Source organism: Narcine bancroftii, chromosome 3, assembly GCF_036971445.1.
Source record: "Narcine bancroftii isolate sNarBan1 chromosome 3, sNarBan1.hap1, whole genome shotgun sequence".
Classification (NCBI taxonomy): domain Eukaryota; kingdom Metazoa; phylum Chordata; class Chondrichthyes; order Torpediniformes; family Narcinidae; genus Narcine; species Narcine bancroftii.
The window spans coordinates 102,596,700-102,619,816 of NC_091471.1; the positions used below are offsets into that span (position 1 = coordinate 102,596,700).

The following is a 23,117-nucleotide window of genomic DNA, read 5'->3' on the forward strand; positions in this document are numbered from 1 at the left end:
ATTCTCACATCTAGTTCCAATTTCTGGCCTTTTCCCCATATCCCTTGATACTCTGACTAATTAGATACCTATCTATCTCCTTAAACTCCACCAATAATTGAGCCTCCATAGCTGTATGTGGCAATGAATTTCACAAATCCACAACCCCCTGGCTAAAGATATTTCTCCTCGTCTGTTTTAATGGTTACCCTCTAATTCAAAGAATTTGCCCTTTTGTCTTGGTCTTGCCCACCAAGGGAAACATCTTATTCACATCTACTCTGTCCAATCCTTTCAGCATTCAAAATGTTTCGGAGATCCCTTCTCTTCTATAGTCTAATGAATATTGTCCAAGAACTGATAAATGCTCCTCTTATGTTGGCCTTTGCATTCCAGGAATCATCCTCTTAAATCTTTTCTGAACTCTCTCCAACATCATTAAATCCCTTCTAAGATGAGGGGCCCAAAACTCACTCCAAATGAGGACTCATCAGTGCCCTACAGAGCCTCATCAACACCTCTTTACTCTAATACACTATTCCTCTTGAAATGAATGCCAACATAGCATTCATTTTCTTTACTGCCATTGCAACCTGGTGGTTAACCTTTAGGGCATCCTACATGAGGATCCCAAGTCCTTTGCACTTCTTCACATTATTTAGATGGGGAATTTTCTCCCCATCTAAATAATAACCTGCTTGTTTATTTCTTCTTCCAACATGCACAACTGTTCATTTTTCAACATTGCATCTCAGCTACCATTTCTTTGCAACCTTCTTATTTGTTCAACACTTCCTACTCCTCCACCCATCTTGGTGTCATCTGCAAACTTAGTCACAAAACGACTCAATCCATCATCGATTTACATTGTAAAAAATGGCCCCAACACCGCCCCGTGCAGGACACCACTAGTGACTGGCAACCAACCAGAACAAGATCCCTTTATTCCTGCCCTTTGGGTGAAGCATTGGCTGATGCACAGAAAGCAATCTAATATCCTTCCTGTAGTTCCATGGGCTCTCATATTGTTAAGCAGCCTCTTATGCGGAAGCTTATTGAAGGCCTTTTGAAAATCCAAATAAACAACATCTACAGCCTCTCCCTTGTCCATTCTACGTGAGATTACCTCAAAAAAAATTCCAATAGGTTGGTCAGGCAGGAACTTCCCTTCATGAAACCATGCTGGCTTGGACTTATCATGTCATGCACCTTGAGGTATTTCATAACCTCACCCATGAAGATTGAATCCACTAACTTTCCAACTACCAATGTCGGACTAATAGACCTGTAATTTTCTTTGTTCTGCCTCCCTCCTTTCTTAAACAGCAGAACTACATATGTAACCTTCCAGTCCTCTGAAACCATGCCAGATTTTATTAATTTTTGGAAAATCATTTCCAATGTCTTCATAATCTCTAAGGCCACCTCCTTCAAAACCTGTGGGCGCACCTCATTTGGTCCAGGAAACTTGTCTATCTTTGGTCCATTTAGCTTACCAAGCACTTTCTCTTTAGTAATCTTGACTGTACTTAATTCTATTCCTTGAGACCTCTGATTATCAGGTATATTGCTAATGTTTTCCACAGTAAAGACAGATGCAAAATACTCATATAGTTCCTCTGCCATCTCTTTAGGCCCTTTCAAGCTGCTGTGTAAAATGGGGTTAACTGTGTCCCTGATCTACCTCAGAGGTAGTCGGGGAACTCAATTAAACTTACCTAGGTCTCATCCACTGGTGGTCTGAAAATGAAAATGGCTGACCTGTTTGTTCTGGTGATGTCAGTGCTTGCGTGCATCACCGGGCTGCATCTACTGAAATGAGCAGTGCTTGCATCCTGCTAATCCTCCATTGACTGCAGCATTTGCCTGACAGCTGTGGTCTGCTGTACTGCAGAACAGCAGAGTTGCGTAACCAGCATCTGAAGATTGTTCCTGTTCACCATTTGGGGTTTGATTAGTCATTTCCAGTAAGTGTGTGGTGTGTCATTCAACGAGGCATCATGGGGGAGGGGGGGGGGAATGGGATCCCCCTTAAATTGCCCAGTTGGTGATTTAATGGGTCAATTTTCCCCCTGCAGCTTAAAAGGTGCTTCCAGCACCTGGGCCCCACTAATTGCACCTGGGCCCCACTAATTGCACCTGGGCCCCACTAATTGCACCTGGGCCCCACTAATTGCACCTGGGCCCCACTAATTGCACCTGGGCCCCACTAATTGCACCTGGGCCCCACTAATTGCACCTGGGCCCCACTAATTGCACCTGGGCCCCACTAATTGCACCTGGGCCCCACTAATTGCACCTGGGCCCCACTAATTGCACCTGGGCCCCACTAATTGCACCTGGGCCCCACTAATTGCACCTGGGCCCCACTAATTGCACCTGGGCCCCACTAATTGCACCTGGGCCCCACTAATTGCACCTGGGCCCCACTAATTGCACCTGGGCCCCACTAATTGCACCTGGGCCCCACTAATTGCACCTGGGCCCCACTAATTGCACCTGGGCCCCACTAATTGCACCTGGGCCCCACTAATTGCACCTGGGCCCCACTAATTGCACCTGGGCCCCACTAATTGCACCTGGGCCCCACTAATTGCACCTGGGCCCCACTAATTGCACCTGGGCCCCACTAATTGCACCTGGGCCCCACTAATTGCACCTGGGCCCCACTAATTGCACCTGGGCCCCACTAATTGCACCTGGGCCCCACTAATTGCACCTGGGCCCCACTAATTGCACCTGGGCCCCACTAATTGCACCTGGGCCCCACTAATTGCACCTGGGCCCCACTAATTGCACCTGGGCCCCACTAATTGCACCTGGGCCCCACTAATTGCACCTGGGCCCCACTAATTGCACCTGGGCCCCACTAATTGCACCTGGGCCCCACTAATTGCACCTGGGCCCCACTAATTGCACCTGGGCCCCACTAATTGCACCTGGGCCCCACTAATTGCACCTGGGCCCCACTAATTGCACCTGGGCCCCACTAATTGCACCTGGGCCCCACTAATTGCACCTGGGCCCCACTAATTGCACCTGGGCCCCACTAATTGCACCTGGGCCCCACTAATTGCACCTGGGCCCCACTAATTGCACCTGGGCCCCACTAATTGCACCTGGGCCCCACTAATTGCACCTGGGCCCCACTAATTGCACCTGGGCCCCACTAATTGCACCTGGGCCCCACTAATTGCACCTGGGCCCCACTAATTGCACCTGGGCCCCACTAATTGCACCTGGGCCCCACTAATTGCACCTGGGCCCCACTAATTGCACCTGGGCCCCACTAATTGCACCTGGGCCCCACTAATTGCACCTGGGCCCCACTAATTGCACCTGGGCCCCACTAATTGCACCTGGGCCCCACTAATTGCACCTGGGCCCCACTAATTGCACCTGGGCCCCACTAATTGCACCTGGGCCCCACTAATTGCACCTGGGCCCCACTAATTGCACCTGGGCCCCACTAATTGCACCTGGGCCCCACTAATTGCACCTGGGCCCCACTAATTGCACCTGGGCCCCACTAATTGCACCTGGGCCCCAGGAGGGCTACCCAGGTGCTGTTGCTTAAAAATGCCCTTTGTTACCCATTTTAATTTCTCCAATATCATTTTCAATCATCCTATGTCTCTTTTACTGTTCATATATTTAAAAAAAAATCTCTTGGTATCCTTGTATTTGTCATTATCATAATTCATTTTTTTTAAATTTTTTCAAAAATTGTAGTGAAATTTTAAATATAGAATATGTTAGACATCTTTTCTTTCCTAATGACTTGGTTTCTTTCAGTTTTTAAAAACATAATTGTTTATGGTTTTAATAGAAATAGAATATTACAGCATATAATCTTCAGCCCTTAATCTTGTGCCAACAATCTGATCCTTCTCTACCTCACACTGATAAACTCCATTTTTCTTGCATCTTTGTGCCTGTCTGAGAGTCTTTTTAAATGTCCCTATTGTATCAGCCTCCACCACCTCCCCTGGCAATGCAATCCAGGCCCCCACTACTCTGCATGTATTTTATAAAAAAACTTACCCTGGTCTCTCCCTAAACTTTCATCCCCTCACCTTGTCCTTTAATATCTGCTACTGTCACCCAAATAAAAAGGTGTTGGCTGTCCACCCTATCTATGTCTCTCCTGATGTCAGAATTTGTTATGAATAAGTCACAAAATTTGTTGCTTTGCTTACTTTGGTTTTCTGAGGAGAGAAGACCATAATAAGTCTAATTTCATCAAAGTTTTATAAACCTGAATCAACAATAGAATGTTATTAGTTGGCTTGTTGGTAAATACAGTCAAGTATCCATTGTCTGAAAACTGAAGATCCAAAAGTCGAATTTTTTTTGTGTTGATGTCACAAATGAGGGAAAAAAGTCAACACCTGACCTGCCTGCGTGGGGGTCTGATGCTCAGTTGATGCCAGTTTGATTACAATAGCAGTTTATAAAAAGAAAAACTTTGCTTCTGGATGGGAAGATGCCAAACAGAGCTGGGTCCAAGTCTTCACCATTTGGCTGCAGCAGGAGAGGGTGACTTCATTCTCAACATTGGATGCTGTGTCGCCCGCATCAAAAGTCACCTCTGGGCTCCCGGGCAGGAGCGGGGTCCAGTGTTGGGGAAATGGTCTTTTGTAAGCAGAGAGAATTTTTTTTGGCAAGTACTAAATATTATTTCATGTGAATTTTCCACTTGTGGCATGTTGGCTCTTTACCTGCTGATGCAGATATTCTGCTGATGATACTGTGCTGCTTAGTTCCATTGTTCCAGAAATTGAAAAACCCAAAATTGAAAATCAAAGGAAACACCCTTTTATTTAAAAGCAACAGATTTTTCAAAGCTACAGCAATTTGTAGGCATGGAGGTCTGAGGAGGTGCCAACCAATTAACCTGAGTCTTCATGGACATTTTCAACCTCTCATTGCTGCAGTCAGAAGTACCCACCTGCTTCAAAAGGGCATCAATCACCCCAGTTCCCAAGAAGAGTGGTGTTGGCTACTTCAAGGACTACCACCCATAGCACTAACCTGAAATGATTTGAGGCTGGTCCTGGCCAGAATTAGGAAAGATCTGGACCCACTGCAATTTGCCTATCATCATAATTGCTTCACTGCAGATGGCTCTCCACTCAGCTCTGGATCACCTCTAAATCAGCTATTCAATAGATATGGCTGTTCTTCATCGACTATAACTCAGCCTTCAACACCATAATTCCTTCAGTGCTGGTCAAGAAGCTACAAACTGGGCCTCTGTACCCTGCTCTGTAACTGGATCCTTGACTTTCTCATCGGAAGACCACAGTCAGTATGAATTGGAAACAATGTCGTCTCCCTGATTATCAACCCCAATGATGGATGCTTAGCCCACTTCTCTACTCATTATACACCCATTACTGTGTGGCCAGGCACAATCCCAATGCTTTTCTACAAGTTTGCTGATGACACCACAGTTGTTGGCAGAATCACAAATGGCAATGAGGAAGTGTACAGGAGGGAGGTAGATCAGCTCATTGAATGGTGTAATGACAACAACCTTGCACTCAATGTCAGCAAAACAAAGATGATTGTGGACTTTGGGAGGAAGGGGGAGCATGACCCATTCCTCGTCAAGGGCTCAGTAGTGGAGAGGGTTAGAGCTTCAAATTCATGGATGTTAGCATTACCGAGGATCTGTCCTGGAGGCTCCATCTTAATGAAATCACAAAGAAGGCTCACTAGCAGTTATACTTTGAGATGACTGAGGAGATTCAGTATGTGACTGAAGACTCTTGTAAACTTCTGCAAGTGTACTGTGGAAAGCATTCTGGCTGGTTGCATCACTGCCTGATATGGAGGTGGCAACTCTCAGGACAAGAATAAATTCCAGAAGGTTGTTAACTCAGCATGCAACATCACAGGTACCAGACTTCACTCCATCGAGGACATCTACATGAGGTGGTGTCTATTAAAAAAAAATAAAGGAGCAGCCTCAGTCCTCAAAGATCCCCACCACCCAGGCCATGCCCTCCACTTTGCAACCGTCGGGTAAAAGGTTCAGAAGCCTAAAGACAAGCAGTCAGCGGCACAAGGAAAACTTCTTCCCCACTGGCATCAGATTCCGGAATGATCATTGAACCAAAGACACTGCCTTACATTTTGTGCACTGTTCATAGTAATGTTGAAAGATGGTTATAATGAATGTTTGCACTATATGATGGTGTCACAAAACATTGAATTTCATGACTTGCTCATGACAATAAATTCGGATTCTGAAAGAAGTTGATTTGAAGTAGCATAGCCAAGGCTCATTGATTAAATTACCAACTCTTATGCCTAGCCCCTTTTACATGGAACCCTCAAGTCAACTTTTCTCTGGCTTTTATATACTTGCCTGCATGAATGCAGGAAAGATGGGTTGGCGAGTCCATTTTGTTCCATGTTTCCTCTGCCAAGGGACCTAGTGTCAAAGGTGGAGTGAAGTCGCACTGCCTCCTGTGTAAATTGATGAGTGCTGAAACTGGCTCAAAAGAGAGATGGCTGATGTCACAACGATGTCCTCAGCCTGTGACTGAAGTGTGTGAATTTTAAAACTAACTATCTGCGAACTCTACAGTTAACCTGTTGAGGGCCTGGGAACAAATGTTGCAGGAACCTTTCCTAATCGCGTGCACACCTTCTTCACAAGCGGGACATGTCATGCTTTAAAAAAAAAAATCTATTACGATGCACAGAGGATTTACTTGGGTTCTAATCCTGCAAGAAAGGTAGTCAGCTACCATTCGTTCCTGCTGTTTAGCCTCCATTATTGTATTCAGTATGATTTCACTTCCCGGCACGTATATTCTACATCACAGCAGAGGGCGGTGCTTCAAATCTCGCCTTTTTTTTTTACCCTGGGAAGCTGGCTCGCTACATGACTCAACGATCCACTTTCAGCATGAACACTGAATCCATCTTTCCAATTTCCCCTTTCATATAGATCACAAGTGGGCAATATGGCAGCTTTGTGTGTCTATTTATTTATTTATTTATTTTTTTTTTTTTTAATATATATATATATTTAAAAAATATATATATATAAAAATGTCCTAGTGGAATCTTACAGCAATAAAATAGACTATTTTAAGCTTTCATCTCTGAAGAGCTGGAATAGATGCTATGTGCTTATTCTCATCCCAATTTTTTCCTACAAGCTTTAAAATTGGTTGTCTGGAAACCTAATTACTTCATTTTTATAGTCTGATTTCACCACTTAAAGATTTTGCATTTTAGATTTTTTTAATTGTGTCCCTTTAGATTGTTGGTAATCATTTTTGAATTTATTACTTCTGGATGCAGGCTAGTTTGTAAGAGGAAATGCTGTCTGATTTTTGTTTTCCAAAACCTTTCATAAATTTTGAAAATCAAGCATCTCTCTTTGACCATCCTCTAAGGATTAATTCCAAGTTCTTCAGACTATTCATGTAACTAAACCCACATGCTATGTATTTTCTGTGGCCCTTTCCAGAGGCTTAATATCGTCCTAAAACCTGGCACCCTGAAGTGAATACAAACCTCCAGAAAAAGGTTAACATGACATTTGTAATTTTTTTTGTATTCAATGCTTCCCATGCCTACTTGGTGTTAAAGATGGGGGGGGGGGAGAAGGGAAAAGAGGAGAGAAACAAGTGTAACATTTTTTCTACAACTTCAGAGCATCCCTCAGCACTTTTACACTGAAAAAACCTTTGAATTGTAAATAGTTTTGTAATGTAGGAGATACTTTCGATTCCATTTTAATGCATAACGGACATTCTGCAGGTTAGCAGCAAAGATGAAGATTTTCTGGATCTTTCAGTTGACGTAGAGCAGAACACATCAATTACACATTGCCTCAGGTGAGTGATGATCAAATCAACCTTTGAAAAATTATACTTTTAAAGTTATCTTTATAAAGCCATCATTTTGATCAAAGTTTATATAGTAGGTATTTTAATTTGAAAGAATATTTCTCCAGCTTTTCAAAGAGCTACTTGGGAGAATCTTAAAAAATTTAGAGCTTTTGATTTTTCCTATTCTACATGTGAATGTACAAGTCAGGAACAAACCTCTGTTCATCACATCTACTCTGTCATTTAATAATTAGAATGGCTGGTTTGATTCAACTTTAACTCCTATCTACTTTGGCAATCTTTTGTTCACCTGTCTGTCTCTATTTGTACTTAAAATGTTTAGAGATTCCCACTGATATTTGAAGAATAGTTTCAAAGTGCTATTTGGTGTGGGGGGGGTGGGGGGGAAATGTTTGCCTCCTCCTTCAAAAATGTACAGTGCTATATATTTAAACAATATTCTCTCAAGAACTCTCCTCAGTCATAGTCATGCAGCACAGAGTAGATCCTTCTGCCCAACTTATCTATGCAGACCAAGTTGGCATTCTTGGCTAGTCCCACTTACCTGTGTTTGATCTATCTCTTTCTCAACCCTTCCTATCCGTAGCTATCCAAATGTATTTTGAACATTCATCCTCTCCAAATCCACCTTGACACAATGTCTCAGGATTGTCTGTGATTCAACCAAATCCTCTATTATTCTTGCTGAACTTCAGATTATCTAAATCTAGCCTGTGCAACTTTTTTCCCCCCCATAAACAGCTTCTCTATTCTGGATATTAGTTTAGTGAGACTCTGACTAATGTGTTATTGTTGTCCTTTAAATAGATCATTACTGCATGCAGTACTCCATATGTGGTCTCACTAAAACCCTGTTGTAACTCTATATATTCTATTCTACAAGCCATAAAAAGATTATATTGGCTTTCCTAAGTAGTTGAAGTACCTGCACATCAGAGTTTTGGACACCATGAGCTGCAGAAAGGAAAATCTAAAGTGGATATCCCATTAAGATTGGTTTCTGATATATTTTCAGTTGCTTTATGTTTAAGTTTGTTTCACAAACAAGCCTCAACATCACAAGCTAAAACATGACTGAGGAAAGCAGATGTATTTTTATTGTCTGTGAAGACATTTATCTCGACTGCTAAAGTTTCCATTGCCTCTTTGATTATGGAACTGATCTGTCCAGCTGATAGTATGAAAATAATGTATGTTTAATCAGAAATCGGGTTGGAAAGAAAGGATGGGAGAGGAGATGGTGGTTGATATTGGTTGTGTGGGGTGAGATAAGTGGTGGAGGGTTATAAACAAAGGGAGATATCTGTGGTGACTTGGGAAAGGTGATTTAAAAAAAAAACCTGAACCTAACAAAAGGTTTGCAAATGGTTGCAGTGATATCAACATCAGTAGTAACACTTTGATTTAAAGACAACCTGATGTTGAACCTGGAAAACTAAAATTATGGTTGTTAGATTATTTCCTCCACAGGATCTCAATAATGCATTGCTGTTAAAATGATATCTACAGTTTCCTCCATAATGTTTGGTACCAAGATTTTTTTCCTTTATTTATCCCTGTGCCCTAGAGTTTTAAATTTATAATCAAACAATTAAAGTGCACATTCCAGATTTTATAAAAGGTTATTTGTATACATTTTGGTTTGAAATTGCCCATATTCCCCTTATTTCAGCACAGCATAATCTTTGGACATTTGGTTTAACAGGTGTTTGTGATTAATTGGATTTGTTTAATTGCTTCATTAGTGCAGAGAGCTAAGCTTGTGATCACCCTTGTAGACTGGACCAAGGACCACTAGAGCTGTGCCAATGAAAGTCTGAGGAGCAGTTTTGAGGCTCAAACAGAAGAATACTTGGGAAACTAAATGATATAAGGGTATACAAGTCTCCTAGACGAGATGGAATGCATCCTTGGGTTCTGAAGGTGGTAACTGTCAAGCAGTGGTTCTTGACCTTTGTCTTTCCACTCACATACTGCTTTAAGTATTTCCTATACCATAGATGCTCTATGATTAATAAGGGATTACTTAAGGTGGTATGTGGGTGGAAATAAAAAGGTTGAGAACTACTAATGAAGAGATTGTGGAGGCAATGGAAATGATTTTCCAGGAATTGGTTTATCCTGGCATAATTCCATTGAACTGGAGGATCACTAATGTCATTTCTTGTAACGACTATGGTTACAAAGCTGTAGAAATCCATTATCAATTATGAGATTACAGAATACCTGGGTTTGCATGAAAAGATAGGCCCAAGTCAGCATGGTTTTCTTCAAGGAAAATCATGATGGACAATATTTTGAAAAGGCCACAAAAAGGAGACAGAGATGCAGTGGATATTGTGTATTTGGACTTTCAAAAGACCTTAGACAAGGTTCCACACAAGGCTGCTGAACAAAATGAGAGCCCATGGAATTGGAGGGTGGATACTAGCATGGGTGCAGAACTGGCAAATCAGCAGGAAACAATAGGAATAAAGGGATCCTCTTCTGGTTGCCTCCCAGTTACCAGTAGCATTCAGTGGGTATTGGTGTTGTTGTGGCTGCTGCTTTTTGCAATGTTCATTCATGATTGTGGCTAAAATTTCAGATTAAACCAAACTAGGTGGTGCTTAGGATACCAAAAATGCTTCAGAAAGACTTGGATATATTAGGAGAATGGACAAAGAGGTGGCAGATGAAATACAATGTTGGAAAATGATGGTAATATTTAGATGGGAGAAAATTCAGAGGGCAAAGGGACTTGGGAGCTCTTGTGCAGAATACCCTAAAGATTAATCTTCAGGTTGAGTTGAAGAAAGCAAATGTAATGTTGCCATTCATTTCTAGAGGAGTAACATACCAGAGCAGGGATATAATGTTGAGACTATATAAAGCACTGGTGAGTTCTTACTTGTGCAGTTTTGGGCACCTTATTTGAGAAAATATGTGTGGGCGTTGGAGAGGGATCAGAGAAGATTTACTGGAATGGTACAAGGAATGAAAAGGTTAGCATATGAGGAATGATTGTCTGCTCTTGGATTGTTTTAGAAGGATGAGGCGGGGTCTCGTAAAGGCATTTTGAATGCTGAAAGACAGATTTGTTGTGGTCAGGATATATCATATGGTAGGAGATTGGAGGATAAGAGGGCATAACTTCAGGATAAAAGGGTGTTAAGTTAAAACAGATGTGGGGGAAAAAAATTCTTCAGTTGGGCTATGAGTCTGGAACTTGTTGCCACAGGTGGCTGTGAAATTGAGGTCATTGGGTGTATTGAAGACAGATTAACAGGTATTTGATTAGTCAAGGCATCAAGAGTTACAGGGAGAAAGCTGGAGAGTAGGGCTGAGTCAGAGGATGGATCATATGATTAGAATGGAGGAGCAGACATGGCCAATGGGCCTACTTCTCCTCCTAGATCTCGTGATCCTATGAATGAAACAGTTAGAGACATTGCCCAAACTTTAGAATTACCAAAATCAACTATTTGGAGCATCATTAAGAAGAATGTACTGGTATGCTCAGTAATCACAAAAGGGAATTGTCGGCCAAGGAAGGCCTCCATTGCTGATGACAGAATAAAATGAAGAAAACTCCCCAAACAGCTGTCCTACAGGTCAGAAATACTCTTCAGGAACCAGGTGTGCATGTCTCAATGCCTAATGTCCACAGACGACTTCATGAATAGAAATACAGAGGCTCTACTGAAAGATTCAAACCACTAGTTAGCTACAAAAACAGGATGGCCAGATTACAATTTGCCAAGAAGTATTTAAAAGAGCCTGCAGAATTCTGGAAAAAGGTCTTGTGCATTGATGAGGCCAAAATTAACCTGTATCAGCATGATGACAAGAACAAAGTATGGAGGCATAAAGATCCAAAGCATATCACCTCGTCTGTGAAACATGGTGGTGGGGGTGTTATGGCCTGGGCATGTATGGGTGTCACAAGTACTGGTGAATTTATCTTCATTGAAGTAAACTGCTGATGTCAGTAGCAAAATTAATCCTGAGGTGTGTACAAACCTCTTATCTGCTCAAAGTCGAGCAACTGCCTCCAAACTCATTGGATGGGGCTTCATTGTACAGCAAGACAATGATCCCAAACATGCTGCTAGAGCAACATAGATGTTTTTCAAAGGTAAAAACTGGAAAGTTTTTTGAATGGCCAAGTCACTCACCCAATCTCAATCCAATTGAGCATGTCTTCCATATGCTGAAGAGAAAACGTATGGAGACAAGTCCCTGAAACAAGCAGGAGTTGAAGATGGCTGCAATAGAGGCCAGGTAGAGCGTTATCAGAGAAGATGCTCAACACCTGGTGATATCTATGAATCACAGATTTGAAGAAGTCATACAACAAAGTACTAAACATGACTAATATACAGAGAGAAACATGATAGGCTGTAGACGTTACGATTGTAGTAAAAACACCAAAATGCTGAAGGAATTTAGCATCTAGAGGAGACCAAGATAATATTGTTGACATTTTGAGTCTGAGCCCTTCAAGGAAAAAGATCAGAAAGTTTCAGAATTCAAGCAATGGGGGAGGAATCCAGACCAAAAAAGGTGTTAATGGATGTGATAAGGGACTAGGTAGAATCTTATCATTTTTGTGCGAAAGAAGATATGATGGAGCGGGAAATAATGAAAACCCCTCCCCAGAAGGGTTTAGTAACCTTTATAAGTGATGTGCTTTCAAAATCATGTCAATTTTCCCTCGATAAGATTAAAAGAACATGGTCTACAGTTTTCTATCTCAGACAAAAATTTGGATTTGATTCTTAAATTAGTTAACACTACTTCACTATGTGCTCGACATTCTCTTATTCAGTTCAAGGTTGTACAGCAGACTTAAATGACTAAAGACAAATTATACTGTACATTTCCTAATCTAAATCCCCAATGTGACAAATATAAAGACAGGGAAGCATATGTTCTGGTCTTGTCAAGATATGTTCTGGTCTTGTCAAGCTCTTTAAACTTATTGGAGGGAGATTTTTTTTTGTCTTGTCAATAATATTGAACCTAATCTTTTAATGACTTTTTTGGGAACGTTAAATGATATTACCGAGCGAGTTTCTTCACCTGTTCGTCAAGTCATGCTATTTACAACTCTTGTACGTAGAGCTATCCAGTTTAGATGGAAGGATCCTGTTCCATCCACTAGTACTCAGTGGTTACATCATGACATGTTGTGCCTTAATTTAGAAAAGATCAGGTGTTCAGCATTGTATGCTAACACTAATTTTCCTAAAATATGGAGTCCTTTTATGAACTAATTTCATACTCATTAAATCGGTTTCCCTTTATCATTAAATGTATTTATTTTTGTACATGGTTTTTCCTTCAGTTAGTAATGTTCTGTTAGATTCAGAGGAACTACACTACCTTTAATTTAGTGTCAAAGCATGCCAGGCTTTTTCAGTAGGAGGTTCGAGTTCTTTGGTGTTTTTTTTTCTTTGTCATTCTGACATTGTATGGGGAAGGGGTCTATTGCTATTGTTTTATTTTTGGAAATGTACTTGTGTTCTCCATACAATGTATGCTTGTTCTAGAAAACTCAATAAACAGATTGAGAAGGGCTTCTGCCTGAAATGTCAGCGACATATCTTTGTCTCCTATAGATGCGGAATGGACCAACCGAGTTCCTCTAGTATTTTGGTGTTTTTACTACTTTAATATACGTACCATTACTATGTCCCAAATATTATGGTGCTATGAATTGAGGGGACAATGTATAAGAATTGATGAAGTTCTACATGGTCAAACTAAAATCTGGAATGTGCACTTAAATCACATGTGACTTGTTTGATTATAAATTTAAAATTGTGGAGCAGAGGTGGAAATCACAAAAAAGTCTTTGTCCCAAACATTTTGGAGGGCACTATGTTCCTGAGTTCTGCTCTCTAGGAAAATGTATGAAGTCTGCCTGATTTCACTGATTACATACAGTCCAAAGTAAAAGTTCGGCATGTCCGGAGAGGAAAAATTTATAAAGGAATTCTGGTCCTGCTCGCTCTTTGTCTTTGACTTGTCCTGCTCCTAGAGAAGATGGAAGTGGGTTGGAATAGTTTTATTTCTTGCCCCTTGGAGATCAGGTGTTCAGCATTGTATGCTAACACTAATTTTCCTAAAATTTGGAGTCCTTTTATGAACTAATTTCATACTCATTAAATCGGTTTCCCTTTATCATTAAATGTATTTATTTTTGTACATGGTTTTCAATTTGTGATTAAGGCAAGGACCTATGAATGTCTGAAATAGTCTTATCCCTCTCCCAATACAGCAACCTCATTTTGATTGTTGCAATGACAGAACACTGTGACAGTGGGAAGGGTATGCATGCTATCAATGGGTACAAAATGAAGCAAGACAGATTGGCAAGTAGCTTCATTGAGCTCAATACATTCCACGCTCATTTCAAACAGGATGTCAGCCACATGCACAATTTCAAGCTAACCTGTGCCCATAGTCTCTGCTGCAGATTTCAGATGCACCTTCCTGAAATAGAACTTGTGGAAAGTGACTAGCCTGGATGGTGCCCCTGGATATGTCATGAGAACATGTGCAGACCAACTGCCAGGAGTATTCAGACATCTTTAACCTCTCCTTGCTGCAGGCAGAGGTTTCTGTTTGCTTTAAGTTCTATCATCTTGGTGCACAAGAAAAGTTTAATAATGAGCTTTAATGATTACCACAGTGTGATGTTTACTGTTGTGATGTTCTTTGAGAGTCGGGTCAAGGCTCTCATTAGCTCCAGCTACCCGACCAGTCAGGACCCCTTCGTTTCACCTACACAGCAGGCACAATCTCTCTGGACCTCTAATCGCCCCTGAAACATCTGGACATCAAGGATACCTGCATCACACAACTGTTCATTGACTGAAACTCTGCACTCATTGTCATAGTGCCAAAGAGAAACATCCACAAATTGGGATAGCACCTCTCCCTCAAAACTGGATCCTTTATTTCCTGTCCTGCAGATCACAGCCACTGAGGTTTGAAGACAGTCAGCACCCATTCATTATCATTCTCAAAGCCAGTGCTCCACAAACTGCTCACTCAACTCCCACTATACTCACTGTACGCACATGACGAGCTAAATAATACTCCAGATCCAACTACAATGTCAAAGATGGCACCACCCATGCAGGCAAGATCTTGAACAATGACAAGATGAAATATAGAAGGGAGATGAGGAGTTTTATGGCCTTGTGCCTGACAATAACCTTCCCCACGACATTAGCAAGACAAACGAGCTAGTGTAGACTTCTGGAAGAGGGATGGAGCTCACTCCCCAGTCTGCATTAATTGTACTGAGGCATAAATATCTCTAACATACCAATGTAATGGCCAAGAAAGTGCAGTGCCTTTTTTTTTCTTAGCCTAAGAAAAATTTGGCATGTCCCCTATATATCTCAACAAATTTTACAGATATACCTTCAAAAGTATCCTGTCAGGGTGCACATGCAATGCTCTGTCAAGACTGCAAGAAACTGCAGAGAGTTTCAAATGCAGCTCAGACCATCACACAATGTTCCCTCTGCTCCACTGACCCTACCTACTCTTGGAAATGCAGCCAATATACTGTATTGAAGAATTCACTCCTCTATTGACCATACTCTTCGCCCTCCTCATCTCTAGAAGATGAGAGTGTAAGGTCGTACACAATCAGATTCAATGAGTTTTCCTGCTGCTCTCATACTCCTGATTGATCTTCAATTTAGTAAAATTGTTCCCCTTGTTCTAACTGATCTCATGTTTCATTTGCTTTATTTGTGTATGGGTTGACTAGTAATATACCACATCAAAGTAACATTTTCACTACATTTCAGAACACGACAATAAATTTGATCTTTACCACAGCACGCACTTCTATTTCATATCTTTTTCAAATTCCAATAACATTTTAAGTGATTGCTTAAATCTGTGTCAGATGTAATTCAGTGTATCATTTTAAAGCCTGTACAATTCATTTTTCAGAGCACAGAATTTGACTCTAGCATTTTACAACTTTTACTTGTAGAGACTTCAGCAACACGGAAACACTGTGCAGTGAACACAAATATTATTGTGAGACCTGTTGTAGTAAACAGGAAGCTCAGAAAAGGTAAGCACAATATAAAAGGTGTATAACATTTATAGCATCTGCAAATTATAGACAAGTTTTTGTATCTTTCCCACCCTCTTCCACCTGATGTCGAATAACATTAAAAATGCTCAGCTAAAAATTGCTTAACATATATTAATGTATGTTTATACTTTTAAATGCAATGTGCACGAGTATTGAACTTTTGCCTTTGCAAGGTTGAGACCCTTGTTAAAGTGACTTGATGTTAGTGGTCTTCTTTGACATCCAATTCTCCCTAATGTTTCAATATAGCATACATTTGATAACTATTCCAGCCAGCAGCAGGACACTGCATGCTGTACAGGATCAATTCCCTTCATAAATAACTGTTGTTCAGACATCATAGTGGCATCTGTGATGGAAGAGATGTTATACTAAGATTGCTGTAGAATATGAATGTTACTCTTTTGAATGATCTTAAAAAGGGCAAAGGCTAAGGGAGTACGCTCTAAAAGAATACATCCAGGTGATTTCCCCTTACACGGGTTTATTAGTCTTCCAGATTGCTCTTCCAATTTATCTGACACCACGATTAGGTTCTGTTTTTGCAGTTCATATCAAGGCTGTAAGTATGATTCAAACTCCTGGAGAGGTTATGTCAGCTTCTTTAATGAGAAGTCAATAATTGGAGTCAATAACTGTAAGCCTAGTAATCCAGGTGTTTTTTGATAGAGGAGATCACTGAATTTGCTGATAATAGCTAGGGCCCACAACTAATGAAATGTCTTCTGTCAAAAGCTAAAGTTCCTAAGTTTGGAAGGTTCAACTTGAAACCAAACTGGTTATCACATTCCAACGTCTTCTATAAAAGATGTGAAGGAGAAATTTTTAATTCCAAAGAGTTGACACAAAAGTCTATAATGATATATGAGACCAATGGCTGCCCAATTATAATCCAAGCTTTTATTTATTCCAATTTAGGAATCGGATATGTTGTTAGGGAAATATGTAACTTTATCTGATCCACCACATTCCATCCTCTGTACGTGAAATACTTTGCAGTCACTGTGAGGTGGAAAAGTTGAACGCGTGTATGCACTTGTAACTTCGGATAATGTAGGGTGGGGAGGAGAATGGTACAGTTACTTGGTGGTGATGGGATTCCCAGCTCTGCTGCCCTCTTTCCACTTGATGTAATGAATTCCATGATTTGTGGCTGTACTTTGTATCTTTACTCACATGCTGCTCTTTTCAAGTGAAATATTTTGTGCTACATGCTGTATTACTTTGCAAACTGGTCTTGGCAGAGGATTGAATAAATGTAGAAGCATTATTGGAATGAAGCCATTATGCTTTCATTTCAGAATGTGCTTGCTCTTGTTCTATTCATTCACATCTGGACTACTTTTATAGTGAGATTAATCTTTCCAGTTTCACTTGTTTGTGTTTATATAAAGAGTTCTGGGTTGGCATTGATTTAGCCTACCATATGTTTTGTCTTTGACAGAATGTGTGTGAAGAAGCTGCCCATGATCCTTGCATTGCACTTGAAGAGGTTCAAATATATGGAACAATTGCATCGATACACAAAGCTCTCTTATCGAGTGGTGTTTCCACTGGAACTGAGGTTGTTTAATACATCAGGAGATGCTATCAATTTGGACCGGATGTATGATCTTGTTGCCGTTGTGGTTCACTGTGGCAGGTTTGTTTAAGGGAAGATTTTTCATTAATATCTATAGTAAATTAACTATGCTATCGTAAACCTGGGAATGGATTTCATTAGTAAAAATTTCCGATTTATTGTCAGACATACATGACATCACATTACAACCCTGAGATCTTTTTCCTGCGGGTACAGCAGAATTACCAGAATAACAAAAACTGTACACAGTATACATGTAAACAAATAGAACTGTAAACAGATAATGAACTGTGTAATGCAGAGAATAAAGCAAATCAATAAAGTGCCTAAGTAAGAGTTGTTAAATGAGGCCCTGATTGAGTTTATCATTGCGGAATCTGATGGTGGAGGGGTAGCAGCTGTTCCTGAACCTGGTGGTGCAAGTCTTGTGGCACTTATACCTCTTTCCTGATGGCAGCGGTGAGAACAGAGCGTATGCTAGGTGGTGAGGGTCTTTGATGATTGCTGCTGCTCTCTGGTGGCAGCATTCCCTGTAGATGTTCTTGATAGTGGGGAGGGTTTTGCCTGTGATGTCCTGGTGTGTGTCCACTACCTTTTGGAGGGCTTTATGCTCAGGGATATTGGTATCTCCATTCCAGACCATGATACAGCCGGTCAGCACACTTTCCACCATACTAGATTAACATTTAATTTAAATGAATCCACAAAAGAGATTTAGGAAATCAAGAAATAGAAAAATTTGTGTGCTAGCCCAGAAAATCAGTTTGTTAATACTCAAAGGTATAGCCTCTTATTTTGTTAAAGATATAAAACATTGCTTCTGGGCTATGTGAGTAATTAAGCAAACTCTAGAATATTATGATTTACATTTTCAAATCAAATAGTTAATGAAATTAACTCTGAAAAATGGGATGAATATTTATTCTAACAATTTGATGCTTTTGTGAAATCAGTGCCCTCATTAACTTGGCCCCAGTCCACAGGTAATATGAACAGAGAGCAAAATTATTACTGTTGGATCAGCTGTCCTTAATTCATCCTGTCTGATTTTTCATTCTGTTGAAGTTTAAAGCATTCTGGCCACAATTATTTTTAAGGTTAATTTTTGGATTTTACATTTTATTTTGAATAATTGGTTTGGTTAGTGGTTAGTCATAATTAAAGTTAAAAATGATATAAAGACCAAAGGTAAAATATGTTTTGTCAATGGAGACTGAGAAATTGAATAACTGACTCAATTGTTGATTAATAGAATTATATTTGCATATGATGTATTGAAATGCATCCAAATAGGAATGTTGATGCTTGCAAATTGGTCTCCTCAGCTGGTCAGTAAGAGGTGTCCCGTCTCTTCTCTGCCTTACTGCCTTGTCTGTCTTGCATTTTTAGGGGCTTTTTTAAAAATAAGGTTTGATTTCTGAGCCTCTCGCTGGTTTGTATTATCAGTTACTTTTGAGATTTCTGCATTGACCAGAGCTATTTTCCTTCCTGGCCATTGCTAGAGAATTACATCATTGAAAATTTCTTTCATCCATTATATGGTTCTGTAACTGTATAGAGGAGGATTTGCTTGCTGCAATACATAATTTATTTTTCTACTTGACTGAAGCATGAGAGATTAAATGTAACCCGAAAAAGATTTGCACAGGCAACATAAAAATGGATTTAAAATAAGAAAAATCTTTGAAAGCCAAGTCAATGCAGAAAGAAGAAATCCTTTGAAAAATTGCCCACAGAAATGGGATGCTAAGGATAGAGAATGAGCAATAAAACAAAATGCAGAGTATATAAATTGGATTTACAAAAAGAAATTTCTGTATTCGTTGGTTACTTGCATTAGTTTAAATCCTAGTAACTAAGCATTCTTTCAGAAAGGAATACAAGATAAAGTAATAAAGTTGACTTTTAGAATGATTGGACAACGCTTCTTTTGCTTGTGAGATCTGCTAATTTTGTTCTCCTTTCCTTTTCAGTGGTCCTAACCGTGGACACTACATAACTATTGTTAAAAGTCATGGCTTCTGGCTTTTGTTTGATGATGATATTGTTGAGGTCAGTCTGGAAAATATGAATATTTCGATGAAACGATGTTTCCAAAAGGGCAGGATGACCGATTGCATGACCGATGTACAGAGTATAAAAAAAAAAAAAAAAAATTGGGTGACATGGACTTTACACACATAATGGATCTATTTTTCAACACACACCCTGTCTTTTAAATTAATATGCGAAAAAATGTTACATGTGAGAGGTGGGATTGTGAGTGCTTGTTTGAGTCTGCAGTCTCTCTGGCCACATTCTACTTGGGTGATGATGTACACTTAATTACTCCCTCTTCACAACTCCAGACAATCAAAGTGAACAATCTGATATCGCCCAGTTCCATGACTGTCGTTTTCAAAATTATTACTGGAGGATTCTGGCAGAAAGACAAGCTGACATAAATGCCATTTTGTTTTCTTTCACAGCCATAATTGTTGACTGTTTTTGCTTTTTTTGGTCTTGTGATGAGTTTTGTCAGATTTGTATGCTTTTCTGGGGACAGTTAATTGTGCAAATGGGCTGGAGTAACAATAATAACTTTTATCAACTTAATTTGAAAATATGTCCCAAGGCATCTCAAAACCACAATCTGAGAAATGCATATAAAAAAGATGAGCTATTTAGAGGGGAATCACGAAGGATTTGGGTTTACAAACTGTCTTAAAGGAGGTGAGAAGTCAGCCTTGGGGAATAAATTTGTGTATAATCTAGTGGTTGTAGATTTGATTTCCAGTGTAAAACGAATGGGTTTAAGAAATAAGAAACTTGCAGTGGAAGAAATGAGAGATTTCTGGATCGGGATACTGCAGTAAAGGTAATAGTGTGGTGGTTTCCAAACTGTAGATGCCTCATGATCAGAGAATCATGTCCAGGATATCAACTCAGGTGACCGGGATGTATTAAGGAACTGCAAGCTTGTATAGCTCAGCAAGGATAGTTATGGATGAGCAGGATTTGCAAAATAGCAGTTGACTCTAAAGAAGAGGTTGTTGATGAGAGGGTAGAAATTGTGAGCAATCTAAATTTTAGTTGATTACATCTGTCTCCTCAGTTCATCTTTCTTCTTGCCTAATTAAATACCCAGAAGCATTATTTTATTTACAAGATCTTTAGTCAAAATTTCATATTTATTTTTAATATGATGGGACCTAGGATTTATCCTGGGGGAGTGGGACCTCTGTGTTTGCTGCTACCCATCTATTAACTATCTTCTTCTTTAGAGCTTTCAAGTGTCAGCTTGGCTGTATTGTCGGAGGTGCCATTACACAGGTGAGATGTAAAAGATCCCTTGGCTCTCTTTGAAGAAGAGCAGGGGTATTCCCCAAGAGTTCAGGCTGAAGATAACCCTCAACCAACATCACCAAAATCGATTAGTTAGTCTTTTGTAACCTTGAAGTACACAAATTGGCTGCAATATTTGCTGACTAAATTCAACACTGCATTTTAAAACAAACTTGATTGGTTTTGATGCACTTTGGGACATCCACAATATAGTAAAGGTGCCATATAAATATTTTTTTCTTTTTCCCTCCATTGAAGATTTTAATATCAAGCTCATGCACAATTCCACAAGCACTGTTGACTATCTCAGTGATGTTGCCAGTATTCAAAGATGAGCTTTGCTGACAAAGTTTCAGTATTAGCTGTCATCTGTTTGACAATGGATAGAAATGGAAAAAAGATAGGCATGGAACTAAATTTGATCCAGGATTTATACAATCTGCAACATTGTGCAGACTTAACAGTGTGTCAGTAATAACCAAATAGGCTATTACATACATAACCCTAGACAAGATGTAAAAGAAATCACTGTTGCAAGTTTCATTGGCTCAAGGCTGAAGTTATCCAGTTGTTTTGAGTTTGAAAAGTGGGACTAACCTTGTTTTACTGATCTGCTTCTTATTTCCCCCTTTAGATCTCATGTCAATTAAGTATTTTGAGGTACCCTGAACAATTTTTCTAACGAGTATAATTTCACCATCCCAGTAACATAGACTTTCTGTAAAATTGTGACCAGACTAAAATTGTACTCAGACATCAATCTTTACTATTTTTATGTATTTGTCTAGAATAATCTTTGTACTCTTGTATTCTTGTATTCTACTCTTGTAGTTCTTTCATTCAATGAGATCATGGCTGAGCTGATGATAGGCTCATCTCAACCTAACTGCCATTTCCCCATATCCCTTAATTTCTCTTAATTGTATTCTAAGCTGTGGTAAATTCAGGAAAGTACAATATATGGATTTTTAACTATTATTGACTTTCCTTACAACTTGTAACAATCTGTGGCAATACACTTCAAGGGCCACACCATTTAAAATCCTCCAGTTTATTGTATTTTCCATTATACTGTTGCATCTGCCCAAATACATTCTAGAGTACATAAACATTAAAAAAAAACCTGAAATGTTGACTGTTTCTTTTGTCTTCGTATGCTTTCCAGTCTTTGCTCTTTCCATATCCCCCAAATGTTTTAACTTTACACTTAACTGAATGAAATTCAATGTACAATTTGTTAAGACCATCGAAAGCTAAATTTATTTCCCCAACTAAGCACATTTGTCATCTTTGATTTAAATTTTAAAAAAATTCTTGTACTCTTCTGTTTTTAGACATGTTGCATCAAATTACACAGTACCTGGTCAAGTAGTATGCTTTGCTTGTAGGATTAGCAACCTACTAAATGCTGAATGTGTTATTTTGTGACATTTAAGATCAAAATTTTTCTTGGTCATTTTTTTTGGATAAATTATCATTTTTTTAGAGCACCCTTTTCTCAATCACAAATGCTATAATGAATATAATAATGCAAATGCCTCAGCGTTTTCCCTCCTGAAATTTGCTTTTTAATTGAGGAATTTTCAATTTCCTTACCTAACCCAATTACAGATTTTTTGCAGTTATTCTATTATAATAATTTTAATAAACTCTGAATTAGTATCCACATTGTCTGTTGGAAGTACATTGGAATGAGACCGCTAGCTGCAAATCTACCTTGGTGTTGATTCAGCTTCTGAAGTGGTTGGAGACATCAATGTGATTGATGGCAACTTGTGGTTTTTGACCAAGCTCAAGGTCATTGAAAATGAGATAGAATACCTTAAGTAGTCTCCTTGAAGGAACAGAGGAAGTTGAACTTTTTTTTTGAAGATTTAAAACAATAAAAATGCTGTAAGTTCTTTCATAGTGTAATTTGTTAATAAACTGTCCTGAACTTCCGTAACTGCAGCATGCCTTGGGCTGAGGAAAGTGCTAGTTTCAAGAGGAGACAATCTTGGGATATTAAGATGAAAGAAGCAGAGCATAATCGACATCAGTCATATCTGTCAATGACAGTGGGTGCATATTGGTGGCATTTGAATGGATTACACAAGTACTTCTTTCTGCCACTGAAATGAATAGAAAAATGTTGAAATTTGTTTTGGAGACAAGGAACTAGTGATCCAGGACGGGGATAATATGGAAAATGTATTATGGAAGAATTATTTGCCTGAGTAACATTGGAACACTTGGGAATGTT

General features: G+C 39.6%; 1 protein-coding gene across 4 annotated transcripts in view; it reads left to right on the top strand.

Moving 5' to 3' along the window:
• usp46 (ubiquitin specific peptidase 46) overlaps positions 1-23,117 on the top strand; it is a 93,433-nt gene that overhangs the window by 60,562 nt on the left and 9,754 nt on the right. For 2 of the 4 annotated variants that reach the window (XM_069924672.1, XM_069924673.1), the window contains 6 exons: positions 7,765-7,841; positions 15,862-15,945; positions 17,414-17,611; positions 19,525-19,603; positions 20,815-20,863; positions 21,510-21,535. In XM_069924672.1, coding sequence (XP_069780773.1) covers positions 7,765-7,841; positions 15,862-15,945; positions 17,414-17,611; positions 19,525-19,603; positions 20,815-20,863; positions 21,510-21,535 — 513 coding nt within the window. The remainder of the gene's footprint in view (positions 1-7,764; positions 7,842-15,861; positions 15,946-17,413; positions 17,612-19,524; positions 19,604-20,814; positions 20,864-21,509; positions 21,536-23,117) is intronic. The other 2 variants (XM_069924675.1, XM_069924674.1) reach the window with 2 other exon arrangements.